The sequence below is a fragment of the Calonectris borealis genome, chromosome 9 (genome assembly GCF_964195595.1).
Source record: "Calonectris borealis chromosome 9, bCalBor7.hap1.2, whole genome shotgun sequence".
NCBI classification, from domain to species: Eukaryota; Metazoa; Chordata; class Aves; order Procellariiformes; family Procellariidae; genus Calonectris; species Calonectris borealis.
In genome coordinates, this window is record NC_134320.1 from 12477235 (window position 1) to 12492265 (window position 15031).

The 15031-nt window shown below is 36.6% G+C and overlaps 1 protein-coding gene across 3 annotated transcripts in view; it reads right to left on the reverse strand.

Moving 5' to 3' along the window:
* Window positions 1-15031, reverse strand: part of TFDP2 (transcription factor Dp-2) — a 65163-nt gene that overhangs the window by 12563 nt on the left and 37569 nt on the right. For 2 of the 3 annotated variants that reach the window (XM_075158303.1, XM_075158305.1), the window contains 6 exons: window positions 13611-13658; window positions 12090-12252; window positions 11396-11542; window positions 8940-9008; window positions 7136-7287; window positions 2797-2963 (listed from right to left, as the gene is read on the reverse strand). In XM_075158303.1, the coding sequence (XP_075014404.1) occupies window positions 2797-2963; window positions 7136-7287; window positions 8940-9008; window positions 11396-11542; window positions 12090-12252; window positions 13611-13658 (746 nt within the window). The remainder of the gene's footprint in view (window positions 1-2796; window positions 2964-7135; window positions 7288-8939; window positions 9009-11395; window positions 11543-12089; window positions 12253-13610; window positions 13659-15031) is intronic. The other variant, XM_075158304.1, reaches the window with a different exon arrangement.

Below are 15031 nucleotides of genomic sequence, written 5' to 3' on the forward strand. Positions count from 1 at the left end.
ATTTCTTTCATTGAACTGGTTTAGACTTAAACTATTGTTAGTGTTTGGAAGTGAGTAATTATGTGAAAAAAAAAATGACCAGGCTAAGGTCAAACTAACATTGTACAGGAAATGACTTACCTACTTAGATGTATTAGAACAGGACTGGTTTCTACAGCAGTTGCGTTCATGGAGTCAGCCAGTGTGGGAGAACTTTAATCTTGATTGTAATAAGTTTACTCAGTGAATAAGTAAGAGACCTTGATTTGCTTTTCTTGTATAGTAGTAATTGAAGCCAGTATACTTAAAAGTGCCATCATGAAAGCTATGGAAGTGACCATGAATTCTAAAAACCAGCGATGAGCCTTCCATTTCACTACTCTTGCAGTGCAAGAAACAATGTCTAAAAACTGCCAATGTTAAAATGGGAAGTTATACTTAACGAAAACACATAATCAGGCAAACGCTGGCTTTTCAAGTATTGTGCAAAATATTTAAATCTGCTTCCCTTCTTTGTCAGTTACTGCCATTAGAAACCTCCACTATGCAATTCATACTCTTAACTGTAGATTTGTGTTGTGTAATTAAGTAGCAAGCAACAGATAGAAGAAATTTTTAAAATAAATGTACATACTCTACTAACAACACTTCTGGACTATTTTTTTCAGAAGCTGAAACAGCTGAACGTAACCCATGTCTGAAGAGTACATCACTTGCCTCAATGCATTTTGAGTAAAAAATAAAATCAATACATTTCTTATGATTAAAATTCTAGATAGGTTTCTGGCTGCTGGTCTGCTACTAGGGAAATAACCCTAATCACAATATTCTTTAAGAATATGCAATCTTAGAATCTGTTTTTTTCTGTTTAGTTTCTTTGAAACAGAGTCCTACTTGTTTCTCACTTGGACAGTAACATCACAGTTGTTTTGCCTTTAATGCTTTCAGTAAAAAAAACCCACGAGCAGTACATTGGTGTGACTGAAGAAACTAAAATGAACTACTAAACTAATCACTAGTTTAGACATGTAGTTTTATTGCTTAATCTTTAAAGCTGGTTTTAGTCAGTAAATAGTGTAATGACACAGGATTTTTTGCAAATGTAAAGAAACCCTATTCTCTGAAGATAAATTAATGCAGGTTTAAAATGAAATAGAAATTTTAGTTTGCTCCTCAATACACGGGGAGCAATTAAGTAACTTGAAGACTGCAACACTATTAAAAGATTTGGGTTCCGCTCCTTTCCCCTTTTTTACATTGTTTGTGAATCATCTGGTAAATAATTTTTACTTGAATGAACCTGCAAGGAACAAATCAAGATGTCTTTCAACTTCTCTTTTTGGCACCAATACAGCCTTATAAAGACTTGGTGTGTAATTTCAAAATTGACCGAAATTAAAATATGAAATCTTAGTTTTAAAACCCACAGGACAAGGGGACCAGGAAATCACAACGTAAGTACATTTGATGTAGTTTGAAATGTTAAGCCATTTAAAATGTACTAATTTCAGTGAATGTAACTGAATTCTAATTTATATCCAGCAGTGTTTTGACATCACAAATGTTAAGAAACTGTTTCATTCTTAATTCTCTCACACAGTAAAATCAAGAATACAAAAACACATGTTCAGCTTCCTGACTACTTAACTATATTTTTCCTACCAAAACAAAGTAGCATTTTAATGCATTTAAAAGATCCTGACGTGAAGATTAAATGTTGCCAACAGAAGGGAATCAACTTTAGGAAAGTTTTTAAAAAAATCAAATCAAATGTTTGAAGTGTCCAACTTCCCTGTGTGAGAGACACAGTTTTATACTACTGTAATTTAAACAAGACCAAAGCCTAGTTTAGTAGAGAAGTGAGGGCAATAGCTTTGTTCCCCCTTTCCTCAAAAATGAAGGGCTGTACAGTAATTCATTGGGTAACGCTTCCTTTACAGATGAAGTCCCTCCAGAAATGAGAAAATGTTGGGCTAAGTTTAAGTTTTGGGTAAAGCAAGAAGAATGCAGTCTGACAATAACTAAAGGAAGCGATTACAAATTTTAGCAGCTCTAGTTCAACTGATGCAACACTGAAGAAGATCTAGGTCTGAGTCTATTTAAGTGTGACCTGTTCAAACAGTATGACTAGGGAGATAAAAGCCTCTGCATAGGACACCTGTTCTGGAACTCTTTGGAGCCTCTTGCTTTATTTAGAGAAGCTCAGTTCTCCGATGGCACCTGCTGGCCATGTATTTTATCTAAGTATCACTGTTTTACATTTTAAGTAAGTGTGGAAATGACTGGACACAGCAGAGCTTACCATCCATGTATTGAGAGTACACTGAGCATGTCTAAACAGACAGAGATAGGGAGAATTCTTAGCAGAGCTCACCTACCTCAGGCAAAGTAAAGTGTGAATGTAGCTGGGTCAACCAGTTCAAGATACTCTTTTTCCTTCCTTTTCCTCAACTTGGGAAGAGCTGCCGCCTTGCAGTTTGCTCCCTCACACATCCACAGTTATTAAAAATTAATACTAACCCATGAAAATCTGTTCTTGGTGTCAATTTAGTTATTTAAGAAATAATTTCTTCATAATGCAGCTCACTCAGAAGTTTGTTGTTATAAATCAGTGTGAATTAAGTTTACAGGACAACTATGATAAACCTTCCAAAATTAACTGTAAAACAACTCATTTATGTACCAACCCTACTAGCTCCCATATAACTTCAAATGTTATATACCTATATAGGTTAGTATCATTAAATTTGCTTCAGTTAGTTAACTAATGTTATGAACTTGATCAGGAACAATATTTAAAAGTCTCATCTAACTTACCTGTGATGTAGCCTTCTAAAGCTTTTGGCACCAGTGATTTTGCAGTTCTCAGGTCCTCAGCTGAGCATTTGCCTGCCTCAAGCCCAAAGGACATTCCCATTCTCTTCAGCACTTCACTGTCATCATGAATCTCAAAAGTGTTATCAAAATTGAAGAGGTATTCAAATCTGCATGTAAAAAGTCAGAGAGAGATGGTTTTGAAAAGAACACAGCTATGCTTTTTTAGCCTATTATTCCTTTTTTTTGGTGTGCACGGAGGTAAGTGTCTAAATTCTTCATTATCTGTAAAGGGTCCTTAAGGAAAAAAAAAGTGCAGCAAATGCTTTTTCTCTTCTGCTTCTGTGACTGGCATACCTACAGGGTTTAAAATGGCACTTTCTCAATTAAAGTAACTTCACCACTGCAGGAAGAAAGTCTAAAATTTTCTACCTCATTAAACAGATTCAAAGGGGAAGAGGGAGGCCTTACTAAACATGAACCTTCACTTGTACTAAATCCAGTACTTTTAAAGGTCACCTGCAGCCCTGTCACCAAAATAACTGTTTTGTTTTTGCTTCTTTCACATTTCACTTTCTGTTCTCATGTGCAACGCTCCTCCTGTGAACTGACCTATTTATCTTGCTATAACTTTGCTTTTTTGGATGCATTTGGTTGCAGCTAGCAAAGCAGTCTGTTCAGAGTCCTGTATGTTCACAACCTACCATTTCTGCTGCAGGACTCTCAAAATGTTTTTCATTGCATATAAAAGTGGAAATAGTGATATAAACTTAATATAGCTTTAAGAAAAGCAGGGGCATCTAAACTGGCCTTATGCTATTAAAAGCCTGGACAGCACTGGTCCAGGGATTACAATATCAGGCTAGTTCCCAGTACCTCATTTTCTGCTGACAAAGCCTTTATCCCTGGAAAAACAACCCATCGATGAGATATGATCTTTAAAAGATAACTCACTGGTGGGTCTTCTATTAGCTCTCCAAGCTTATGTCACCTGTGGATTTTTAATAGGTTTTTTTTAATACTCATTTTCTTATACCTGATCCAGTAAGTTTGGAAAAGGTACATCTTTTATGCCTATACACAAGATTTTCATCTAGAAATCTACATGCTTTCTACTAGCTGTAATTGTCAGTTACAGGCATCATTTCTTTTGTGACTCATACGGTATTATTTGTAAAATCTCTTGTTTATGTAGTTATATTTATTTAAGCATAACCACATTGAAAGGGAAAAAGATGTGTTGCTATACCTTTAATTGGTACAATTACATTCCTGCTACCTAGACTAGTGCAGCTGAAGTCATGTAACTACGTTTACACAAACAGGGGATGGGAGACCAGTGTCATACCAAGTTACTACCAGCAAGCTTAGCTATTTGAGGGTTTTCTTTCAGGGACTTGACATGACCCCTTCTTGAACTTACGTAAACTTTTGGCATGAACAACATCAAATGCTATGATTTGCATAGACTAACTGTTACAAAACCACTTATTCTTTTTCTCTAAAACCTCTCACCTGGTATCTTCTCCTAATGTCTCTTAACTTTAATAAGCAATGGTGTACAGCTGTTCTCTATGCACATTCCCCAGGTCATCCATGATTTTATAGACACCTGTGAATCCACTGTCCTCTCTTTTCTAGGCCAAAGAGTCCATCTGCTCTTTCTGTGAAAGCCTTTTCATAGTTTCAGGCATTCTTGAGGCCCTCCTGTGTCTCTCTCCTGGTTATGCTATACTCTTTCCAAGAACAAGACAGCATATAGTATTCCAGATATAAAAGCACTATACATACCTAGTTTTACGTTGTATTTCTTACTGTTTTTCCTAATAATTCCCAGTATTATTTTGGCCATTATTGAGAAATAAACTTTTGCTCTCATGGAATGATCTACCGGGCTGCCATCTTACTATTCAGTGCTAAAAGTTAGGTCCAGAGGCCAATACTGCGTATGCAAAGTTTGGGTATGGTTCCTGTCCCTTTCCCATGGTAAGTGCAAATTTGATCAACAATGAATTTAATCTGGATTTTTTGCTCTTGCAGGCAATTTTTTCTCTAAGGGTACAAGAGCCTACTTCCTACACGTTTTCGCTAATGTATAGCATTGTATCTCCAATGGCAAAATCATCTGCATTTCCAATTAGAATAGAGATGTTCTAATTTTCCAAGTTTCTGATACATCTATTGTGTCTGAATGCTTGTTTAAAACTAGGTATTCTGCTTCCTTTTTTTTTTTAGTTTTTCCTAAGACCTACAGCATTTGTATAGAAGCACCATATACACTAAATACATTTTTCCTGTTCAGGTGCCTCATCTTTTCAAGATAATTTTTAACTTCTTCCTTTTTAGCTGAAGGCTCTGCTCTTCTTTACTCCAACTTCGGAAATGTCATTCCCAGTATGCTGCTTGGCACCCGTCTGCCTTCTCAAACTCTAAACAAAACTTTGCCTATGACCTCTTTGTTTTACATGTGAGAAATTTCATTCTGTTTTGGCTAGATAAAGCCTGTTCTTGCACAGCAAAAAACTTAGAAGACACAAACCTATGTTCCTCATGATGCTAAATCCCCCTTATATCTACCATTTTTCCAAGCAATTATTTTCTTTTGGAAGATCCTCTGTAAATACAATTTTGAGTAGCTAATGCTGTGAGTTTATCTGTTCATTGGACTTTCTAACATCACCTGCTGTTGTATCATAAATACTGACCAACCAATGCTTTATATAAATGTTATTTGGGAGAAGAAAGGAAAATGGAAGCCCATTACAACAGTAGGTTATTAACGGACGCTGAAACCAAGTGCAGGGCATGCACTCAAGCTGACCAGTAATGGGGTTAGGCAGCGTAAATACTCTCCAGTAAACTACAGAATTTGAATTCTTCAAACTGAGCGACCACTTCTGGCAACTGCCTTATTTAGTACATCAATGTAACAGTGGTTTAAACACTAGCAGTTTCTGGCACTGTTTATCTACACACTGCTGCTGCCGCTAATCAGTTGCACAAATAATAACCACAGTGGAAAGCTTGTTTAATTTGGGTTGTACACTTAATGATCTCCAGATGACAGTAATATTGAAGCTGGGTTATATAAACTGAAATACCAACAATTTAAATAATTTTGGTGTGCTCATTTTTAGTAGTAGTGTTTTCTTACAGTTTGAGATTGTAGAAGTGTGTTACACTTCTCTAGATCCCAAATGCCAGTTTAATCTCTGACAACTTCAAAGCAGCAGTTCTGAATTTCAATATGAAATTGTTCAACTTTTAAACGACTTCAAACCGAAATATAGAGCACTGTTAAAAGTGCAGTAAGAACTGTATAGTATGCCTATAAAATTAGGGTATAGTTAAGCTAAATCAATATTGATCCTAAAATTCCCAACTTGCTGAACTGCAGTGCTGATGGGAGTATTCCAAAAGTTCTGTCACAGAATGTATTGGACTTCAGTCCAATTTTCTACAAAAATTCAACTTTTAATAGTATTGCTTTTTTGCATGTTGGTGTTTAGGTTACTAGAGACTGTCTTTTTTTTGCTGTATGTTAATTGACTTGAAGTTCAATATGGCATTTGTGTATTACAGAGTGAAATCTGTAATCTACAGTATTAAAGCAAAGCCAGACAGCTGTTTTCAGCTAATAAACTAGTTGTGATCCGATTAACAGTTAAAATCACAGTATCTCATACTTTCAGCTCTATTTTCACAGGACGAAGAGCATAAGCACCCAGAAGTACATAAGTGGAAGATTTTCAGATTAATGTAAGAGTGCAACTATAGCAGTTTGCTTATAAAGACAGTATTTCAAATTTCTATATAATTTCCTTCCTTTTTTTCCTTCAAAGAGCTAGGTGCAATCTTTTTGCTATTAAAAGACACTTCCAAGTTGTTGTTATCACCTCTAGGATGTTACTTCTGTGTTACATGAATCACCTTGTGGTTCTGACTAAATACATTTATGGCATATTAGGAATAAGAATTCAGAAGCACTGCCACATGGCTTCATTAAAAGCTAGTGCTGCCCTGGTATATAATTTCATTCAGTTATTTCTCCTGTGCAGTGAATGATCTTTGAAATGTCAGTCTGAAGTGCCTTTTACAACAGTGAAAGTCAGCCTGTTTTAACTAATGGTTGTAAAGCAATGTTGATGAACTTATTCCTATTACTACTGTGGTTGCATTAAAAAAAAAAAAAAACACCAAAACACCCCCCTGAAGTGACAGTAGCAAATTTAAATACATAATTACTTTTAGTAAACTAAAAAAATTTCTCTCATTTGTTCAAAGAAAAATTCCAGTCCACAAAGAAAATAGAATTCTAAAAATTGTTTCCATCAACACTCACTTATCACTTGATATGCTGCAGTCTATAACTGTTCTTTTGCTAGTGTTGACTATTAAGAAAGGCAGCTGTATTGTTGAGTTCAAAGCTGGAGGGCCTTGATTTTGTTGTTCGTTTTGCTGATTTCTTTGTACCAAGTTTTTGAATGCTATTTGCTGTAGAAAGAAAGAAAGGAAAAATGATCACTGACAATAAAAGAGAAGACATCAGTATTTCCAGGAAGTGGAACTTCGTAGCTCTTATTTACCAACTCTCAACACCTCCAGTGGTTTTCTGTCAAGAAGTAAGCTGTGGTCTGACTTCCTCTTTGCACTGGTGAAGCTCACCAGGCACACAAGTTAAACACAAATTTTTCTCCCGTACTCTAATGGCTATGCCCCCTTGCAATCCCTGGAGAAGAAACAAGAAAGGAGCAATAAAGCTTGGTTGGAGAATGGTTCCCCATTCCTTTTGAAAAGGCACAGGAGTCAGAGGTCTTCTCTCTTATTTTATATGCATAATTACCTCAGACTAGGAGCTAGTTACACTGAAACAAAAGCTAACAGAAATTACAGCATTCCCCCACTTCCCATGATCCATGTTCTCTTCCCCTTCTCATCCATCACCCTCTTTTCTCTCTCAAGAGAGTTAGTTTTGAAATTCTCTGAAAGTTTTTAAACAGGTGCCGTTCGTGACACTACTTGCTGTCTACTGAATTCTTATATCTGACTGCAGATGCATGAAAATGTGTGTTTTTAGGAAATGTTATTTGAGGGATTGGAAGTCAGCGTACTTACCCACTTTGAGGCACTACTTATTCCACTTAAGGGGGGAAGATGGATAGACAGAATCCCAAAGGATGGGTAAACCATTTGACAATGAACATAATCAAGGAAAAAATGACAGTTGTAGATAGTAAGGGAGTGCAACTTTGTCATTTTCAGAGTAATAGTTAGGAGGACCTGAGTTGCCTTATTTTTACTAGGATAATTTCACGTTACTCTTAGAGAAGCTGCTAATTTATTAGGTCAGACAGATAGAATCAGAATTGTGCCCTAAGTAAAGACATAGTTTTTGGTGATGAAAAAAGAAGCATCAGATATTTAAAAGTTTCAGTGCATATCTAATTGAAAATTGTATCAATATAATTACACCAGGAAAAAAAATATAGCCTTATTGCCTGTAACCTCATAAAAAAGTTTGATTGCATTTAAATTACTGGAAGTCTGTACAGACCAAAACACTTAAGAATGCTCATAACTGTATTTATAAAATGTTACTTTATAAGCAAAGATGCATTTGAAATATATTTCTGCAATCAAAGCCAAAACTCAAGTCATCTCAAAGGTGCACATCCAGAATCCAGAGCTGGATTTGCCAGCCTTCCATTCTCAGGATCCAGAAGTGTCTACCTCCCTGAAAACAACTCTGTACATATTTACACAAGTGCAGTTGTAAATTTCATAGCTTAGTTTTCCAGTAAGAACTACTCAGAGAAGGTAACTGTGGGGGGACTTAAGAGTCAACAAAGGGGACTCGCGAGTTGTTCCCATTCGCACTAATGTCGACCAGGCTTCAGCAGAACACTTGCTTAGAGAAGCCTGTGGCGCGCAGATGCAGCACGCTGTTTTACAATAGGTAAAATGAACCAGAGAGTGATGGTAAGAGGTCCCCCTACCAGAATCCAGAAGGGTCACAAGCGTGAAACTTTTCTCCCTAGCATATCATAGCTGCTAAATAAATCTAGAAGGAACTTCAGCAATTCTAACATGTCGGATTTGCACTTGATAATTTCATTTATAGAAAAAATAATTAAAATTAAATATACCTGCAGCAGCAGTTCTTGTAGTTGGGCTCGCTTCTGTTTTATCCTTTCAATCCGCTTCTGTTTTTCTATCTTAAAAAATAAATGTAAATGTATCAAGATAATTACTTATTTATCTTGTCTGTTCCATTGTGCCAAACTGAACAGGCTTTAGAGCTACATCAGTGTGCTAGCACCATTACAAAAAATCCATACTTTCTTTGTAAATGGTAGTGAATTCCATGGCACGGTAAGTAAATTGCACAAGTCTTTTTGGCCCTACCCATTTGCCATATATTTTCTTCTTTTTCAAACAGACTAATCGCATAGTCACATGAGTTTCTCCATAAAACAGGTCTGACAAACTGTAATTTCTTTCTTTGTCAACAATTTTAACTTCAGTAAGCAATCAATTATTACAAGAGACTCTATTATTTCCTCACCCATTCCTCCTCTTTTGTATTGTGCGCTGAGTGCCGATTAGCACCAAATTAAACGCTTACTTGAGGGAGTGCTTTGGGTGTGTTTTTTTTTTTCTCCTGCCCTCCACTCTTTTGGAATTGTGCACATCCCTTCCACTGTTCTCCTAGCTGCAAGCTACTAGACATAAACATGTGGAGACTGGCCTCAGGATCATCACCTGCATCTTTCCAGTGACCTCCACTTTTTTGTTTGGACTACTCATTTGAGACTTAATTAAACTAACAAGATTTCAGCAACAAAAAGGGGGTAGAGGTAACATTTTCTACATGAGCACAGAATCCATTTCTTGCAACAGTTTTGTTAATGCCGGTTTATGGGGCAAAGCTATCTTCAACCTAAGTATGCAGTGTTTGGGACAGCAATAGTACTGGATGCCTACTGATACTGCAGATATAACCAACAGGATTTTAAATAGTGTTCTGGGGCAACACTAAAGAATTGGACAGTAGTCATCATGTTTAAAAGGTATTTTTCCTCATCATCCTGTTGGTACCAGCACTGTATCACTGCTCCCACTAAACTCTTAAATTACCTTTTCATTCAACCACTGAAACTAAATGATGCAGTCTTTTAAAACTTAGCTGGCCTAACCCCCCCCTCCCCCCCGCTTTTATTTACAATGTTGCTTTGTGGTGGTTCCCCACAGGCACACTTAAATGTTTAAAATGCTTCCTTTGGAGCACAGTACATGACTTTCTTTGCTGGGACAAATATATAACTCTTAAAACCAATAAACAGTACAGATATAATTTAGACATGGTTTCTTTATAACAAGCTTTTTTGTACTGATTTCTCATTTTTGTACTGGTAATCTTATTATGGAATTACACTGTAAGAAGAGTTGGAACTTTATACAGCTTTAAAAGCAAAATTAATTCTGATTTTCACACCATGAAAATGCAGCTTTATTTTCTGTTCTTTTCTATTATGTCATAGAAAGCAACATTTTAATCAGATATGCCTGGCTTCCATTTTGTGCATATTTAATTAGAGCCTGAAACAGTGAATAGCATATGATCATTGTGGATGACACAATGAAATTCAAGTTCCGTATTTGTAACGATAACCTATACTGAAGATAATGCACTCACATGAATGCATGTAAAAATGTAGATTTATCCATAATTTTTTTAAAAAACAAATCCTGGAGTATAATGATTGAGCATATGCCTACTCCTTGGGTGATGTATTTTCCAAGTTGCTGTGATGGACAAGGATAGTAAAAGCTATTTTTCTTACCACTTTCTTACTAGAAAGACAATTGATGTAAATGAACCTGCTCAAAAAAAATTGTTCTGTACCGGAGAGGCACCCCACCCACCTTTTAAGGTATTTAATGTCACAAGTATCACAAATATAATACACATTAAGATGTATTTACAGACAGTCATTACAGCACTCTGCAGTAAATACAGTAACTTGTGCTTTTTATTTATAGAGCATTTGGCCTGAAGGACAAGCAACATTGTGCATATAAATTCTGGCATCTCTGCAAAAACATGGTAACTCTTAGTCTGCTGGAAAAATAATGGAAATAACCAATAACTAAAACTTCATTTTTTTTCCCTGCCAGTTCATAACTAGTATTGGACATCCTAGCAGGAATTATTTTTCATTTTAATTTCCTTTGAGTGGCATTTCCAAGTACAGACATTAATAGAAAATTGGTCTCCTTTCAATGTATACCGTTTTGTAAGCATAACTGCACCATAAATTCTTTTGACTTTTTTCTGGTCTTCAGGCTGCTACAGATTAATGTCCATTTTTGTAAGGTAACCAGTTTTTTTTTAAAACTTGATGTATACTAAATAAACTGAACTAAGCATATATAAACATATCCTTTCAGTTTATTCAAATATCGAAAGTTGTATTTTCATAGTGTGCAAGAATCAAAACCAATCAGGTTCAAATTGAGGAAAAAACCCTCCTCTAAAGTAGAGCAGCTCCATTATCACAAACTGTGAACTACCCAGAATTTCCCATCCACCTCACTTTACCTCTAGATTCTGACATTCCTGAGCTGAGTTTGTAGGAAGGCCGATCCATCTGATTTCCTTCTTCTCCTTTGAAATTATGTTCATTGCCATCAGGACATTAAGGGCATCGTAAACTCTCCGTCTAATATTTTTCTGATCATAAGCCTGCTAAGAAAACAATGCAGCATTAATTACAACAAAAGAATTCAAGAAGGAAAAAAAGATTGAACACATCCTTCATAGATATGTAGAAGATAAAAAGCCAAAATGGCAGTTCAAGCCAGAGTGGCATTAAAACACGATGTCTTCATCTGTGCTACTACCTGGATACCACATGAGCATGTCTGGTTGCAAATGGAAGCTTCACACCTGCTGGAAGCCTCTGTGCAGCAAATTCCCATCATGGCAAGTCTGTTACGGTTGAAAGGCCTGACAAGACCACCCATATGGTGGGTACAAGAGTAGCCTTTTTTTAAAGATAATTCTTTTGGCAGACTTTGCTATTTTATTTATGATTTAGAGGGAGTTCAATTCTTCATTTTAATTCTCTATCTTTAAATTTCGGAGGGTAAGTCTTTATATTTGGGAAGTAGTTAAGTAAGTGAAGGAAAGTATGGAGTGTGGCAGGACAATGCAGAAACAGAAGAGACAGAATTCCAAGATAAACCAGACAGTTTTGTAATGGTGTAACAAATTTCAACACATATTCGCTTACCGAATCTGTAGCTAGGTGGCTGTTAGAATTTGTGAATTCTGATACCAGCTCATCAGCGACTTCATTGTATGAAGTTGTTCCTTTACGTTGAACTTTTTCACATACTTTCATTGAAAAATGCCTCAGACCCTTTCCATTTTTATCCCCTTTTTTGCTTCTCTTACTGGAATGAGAAAAGTAATTACTTTAATACACTGAATGTTAATAAGCTACTTTGTTACACAGCAAAGGCCTACCTTTTGCAAAGGAATCAGTACTCATGACATTATGTACCTAAATGAAAAATAAAACTATTCTGCTTTTTTGAATTGGTTTCTTGTTTCTTACAAAAGTTGGCAAAAATGACATTGGGAGCCCCTTCCCCTTTCTCGGCAATTTCTACATTGATAGTATTTGAAGACATGCTACTGGGCAGATGCTTAAAAAACGGCATTTGTAATTCCCCTCCAGGTAGTTTCACAAAAGAGCAACCAAAAAAAAGGGGGAAAACCTCACAGGGTGTTTATGTGCCTGGAAGCCAGATTTACAGGGAACTCTCATGTTTGTGCTTAAAACAGAAAGGCTCAGACATCCTATTTACATACATCCTATTTACATAATACAGCAGAAGATACCTTAATTCTCCTAACAACCAAGTTTAATATCTGTGCGATCATAATTAAGACTGAGATACAAGACTCTCTTTTGTGGAGAGTAAGTACACATTCATTGGGTTTTATGGTGCCAAATTAATAACTGGCAACTGTCAGGGTTATTTTCCATTCACTTTCTTCCTCCAGAAAAGCAAGAGCTTCGATAATGGTAATGGAAAAAAACGAGGAGCAATTGGTTTTATCACACAAGCTAGATTTGGATGCATATTTCAACAGAAGCCTTTAAAAAGCTCAGCTTTTTTTTTTTTAATTACAGTTTTACAAGTTGGTTTGATAATACGTTTCAGGGACATCTCTTATTTTACAGAAAAAGGCCTAGGTCTGTCAACAGTAACAAGCTAAGGAAAACATTGAAATACAAGAATGCTTTTCAAAATTTTGAATGTATTTAAGAAAACAGAACACTGGAAGGAAGGACAGAAGAAAAGGAAGAGTAGAAAGGAACACCAGAAGATTTTAAAAAACTCAACACTCCTAATCCTTATGCAGTTACTCAATTTGAGTAAACAAAACCACCTTGAAAGCATTCAAAGAAGTTTCAGAAGCAAAGGAAAAGATCAACTCTTTACAAGTATATTTGTCACATTGCTGAAAACTAGAACAATCCTATTTCTGAAGGTGTGTTGTGTTTGTTTTTTACAACTCCCAGTATCATCTGTAACAGCAAATGTATTTATCAGGAAGTGATAAAGCAAAGAGTAATGAATTATAACTACAAGGAATAACATACAACATAGCTTTTACGTGGAGGAGTGAAAACTGCTGAAAGTGGGAACTGGATACCCATCTCTCTGAAGGGCAGATCTGAAGAAGTAAAACAGATCTGACCATAAACATAAAATATAAATATATGTTCAGTAATACTCACCTTTCTGAAAAATCTGATTCTATAAATTCTCGAGTCCGCTTTCTGTCCCTAAGAAAATACAATTCAAACTTAGGTGAAAATAACATATATTTAGACCAACAAAATCAATGTATTTGGGGCCTAGCTGGCTACTAATGTTTGCTGTTACATGTTTACTGAAAGGGAAAAATAGCACACACAGAGCTTGACAACATTTGAGAGAAGTTGGTTAGGACTTTGGAGGTTGTCTGAGCTCACTGCCAGACAAGTTCTATTCCCAATTTTACTATGCTTTGCCCATATGATTTTAGGGAAGTCGCTTCATCTGGAACTATAGGAAGTGCTGATGTGAGCTAGGTAACCAAATCCCATCGAAAAGGAGAAGCTGGGCTCCTTTGAAAATTCCTATTTAAAATTCCTCCATGTGGAAGAAAAATGCCTTTAAACAGCACCTAAGATATATCCTGTATTTTCAGGACATTGAATGTTTGGTATCTTCAAACAAAAAATGTAAAACACTAAACATGTTCATATTAGAGCTGATGCATACAGAGCTGATGATGAGAAATACTCTGAAGAAGCAGTTGACAGGAATTTTGCAGGGAAGTAGCAGTCACCAATCACTGCTTGTTTCCTGATCATTCTGTTTATTAGTTACAGCAAGCAGAATTCAGCAGTTGTATTCCAAACTTGTCTTTTATTCTTGCAGCTGATGACACAATGCATATTGCTTGAGAACTATTGGTAAATTACTTCACGTTGTTACCCTGCAGTTTCAAAACCAGGGCTCACAGCAGATACTTAGGCAGCTAAAAACCTGACAATGTTATGAAGGGAGCTGAACAAAAATGATGGATTTGAAGATCTGTGCCATGAAAGCCTGCATGTATTTGGTTGTGCGATCCGGAACCCATCAGTAGACGTCTTCCTCGGCAGCAACAGCGGGATTTTAGTCTTTGGCAATCCCTGTCCATGGTGCTTGACCGCTCACGCTGCGCAACCGGGGGTCTGAACGAAGCAGAGCTGGGGCGGGGGCTGGAATTGCACTGAATGGAGGGCTGTCCCCTGGTCTGTAAGCCAGGCTGACGGAGGTTGTATGGAGCCCTGAGAATGACTATGTTCTTGTCTCATTTGATTTTGGAAACAATTTGGAGTCTGTGAAGAGGAGTAAACAATGGGTAAAGCAACAAGTCTAGACTTGCAATCCTCTGGAACTGTCTTCAGCAAGGGCTCACTGCTTAGATTCGGCAATACCGCAGACCCTTCCTCACCTCTCTTCTTCAGATGAAAATATGACCTATCGTATGGACTTCTGCAGTGATCAATATTGATCGGCTAGTCTGGAGAACATCTTGCTCCTTTTTATTGGCGAAACAATAGTCAGGCTCATTGGAAATACTGTGTCTAGATTTTGACAGTATATAAACAGAAGGATGGTGCTT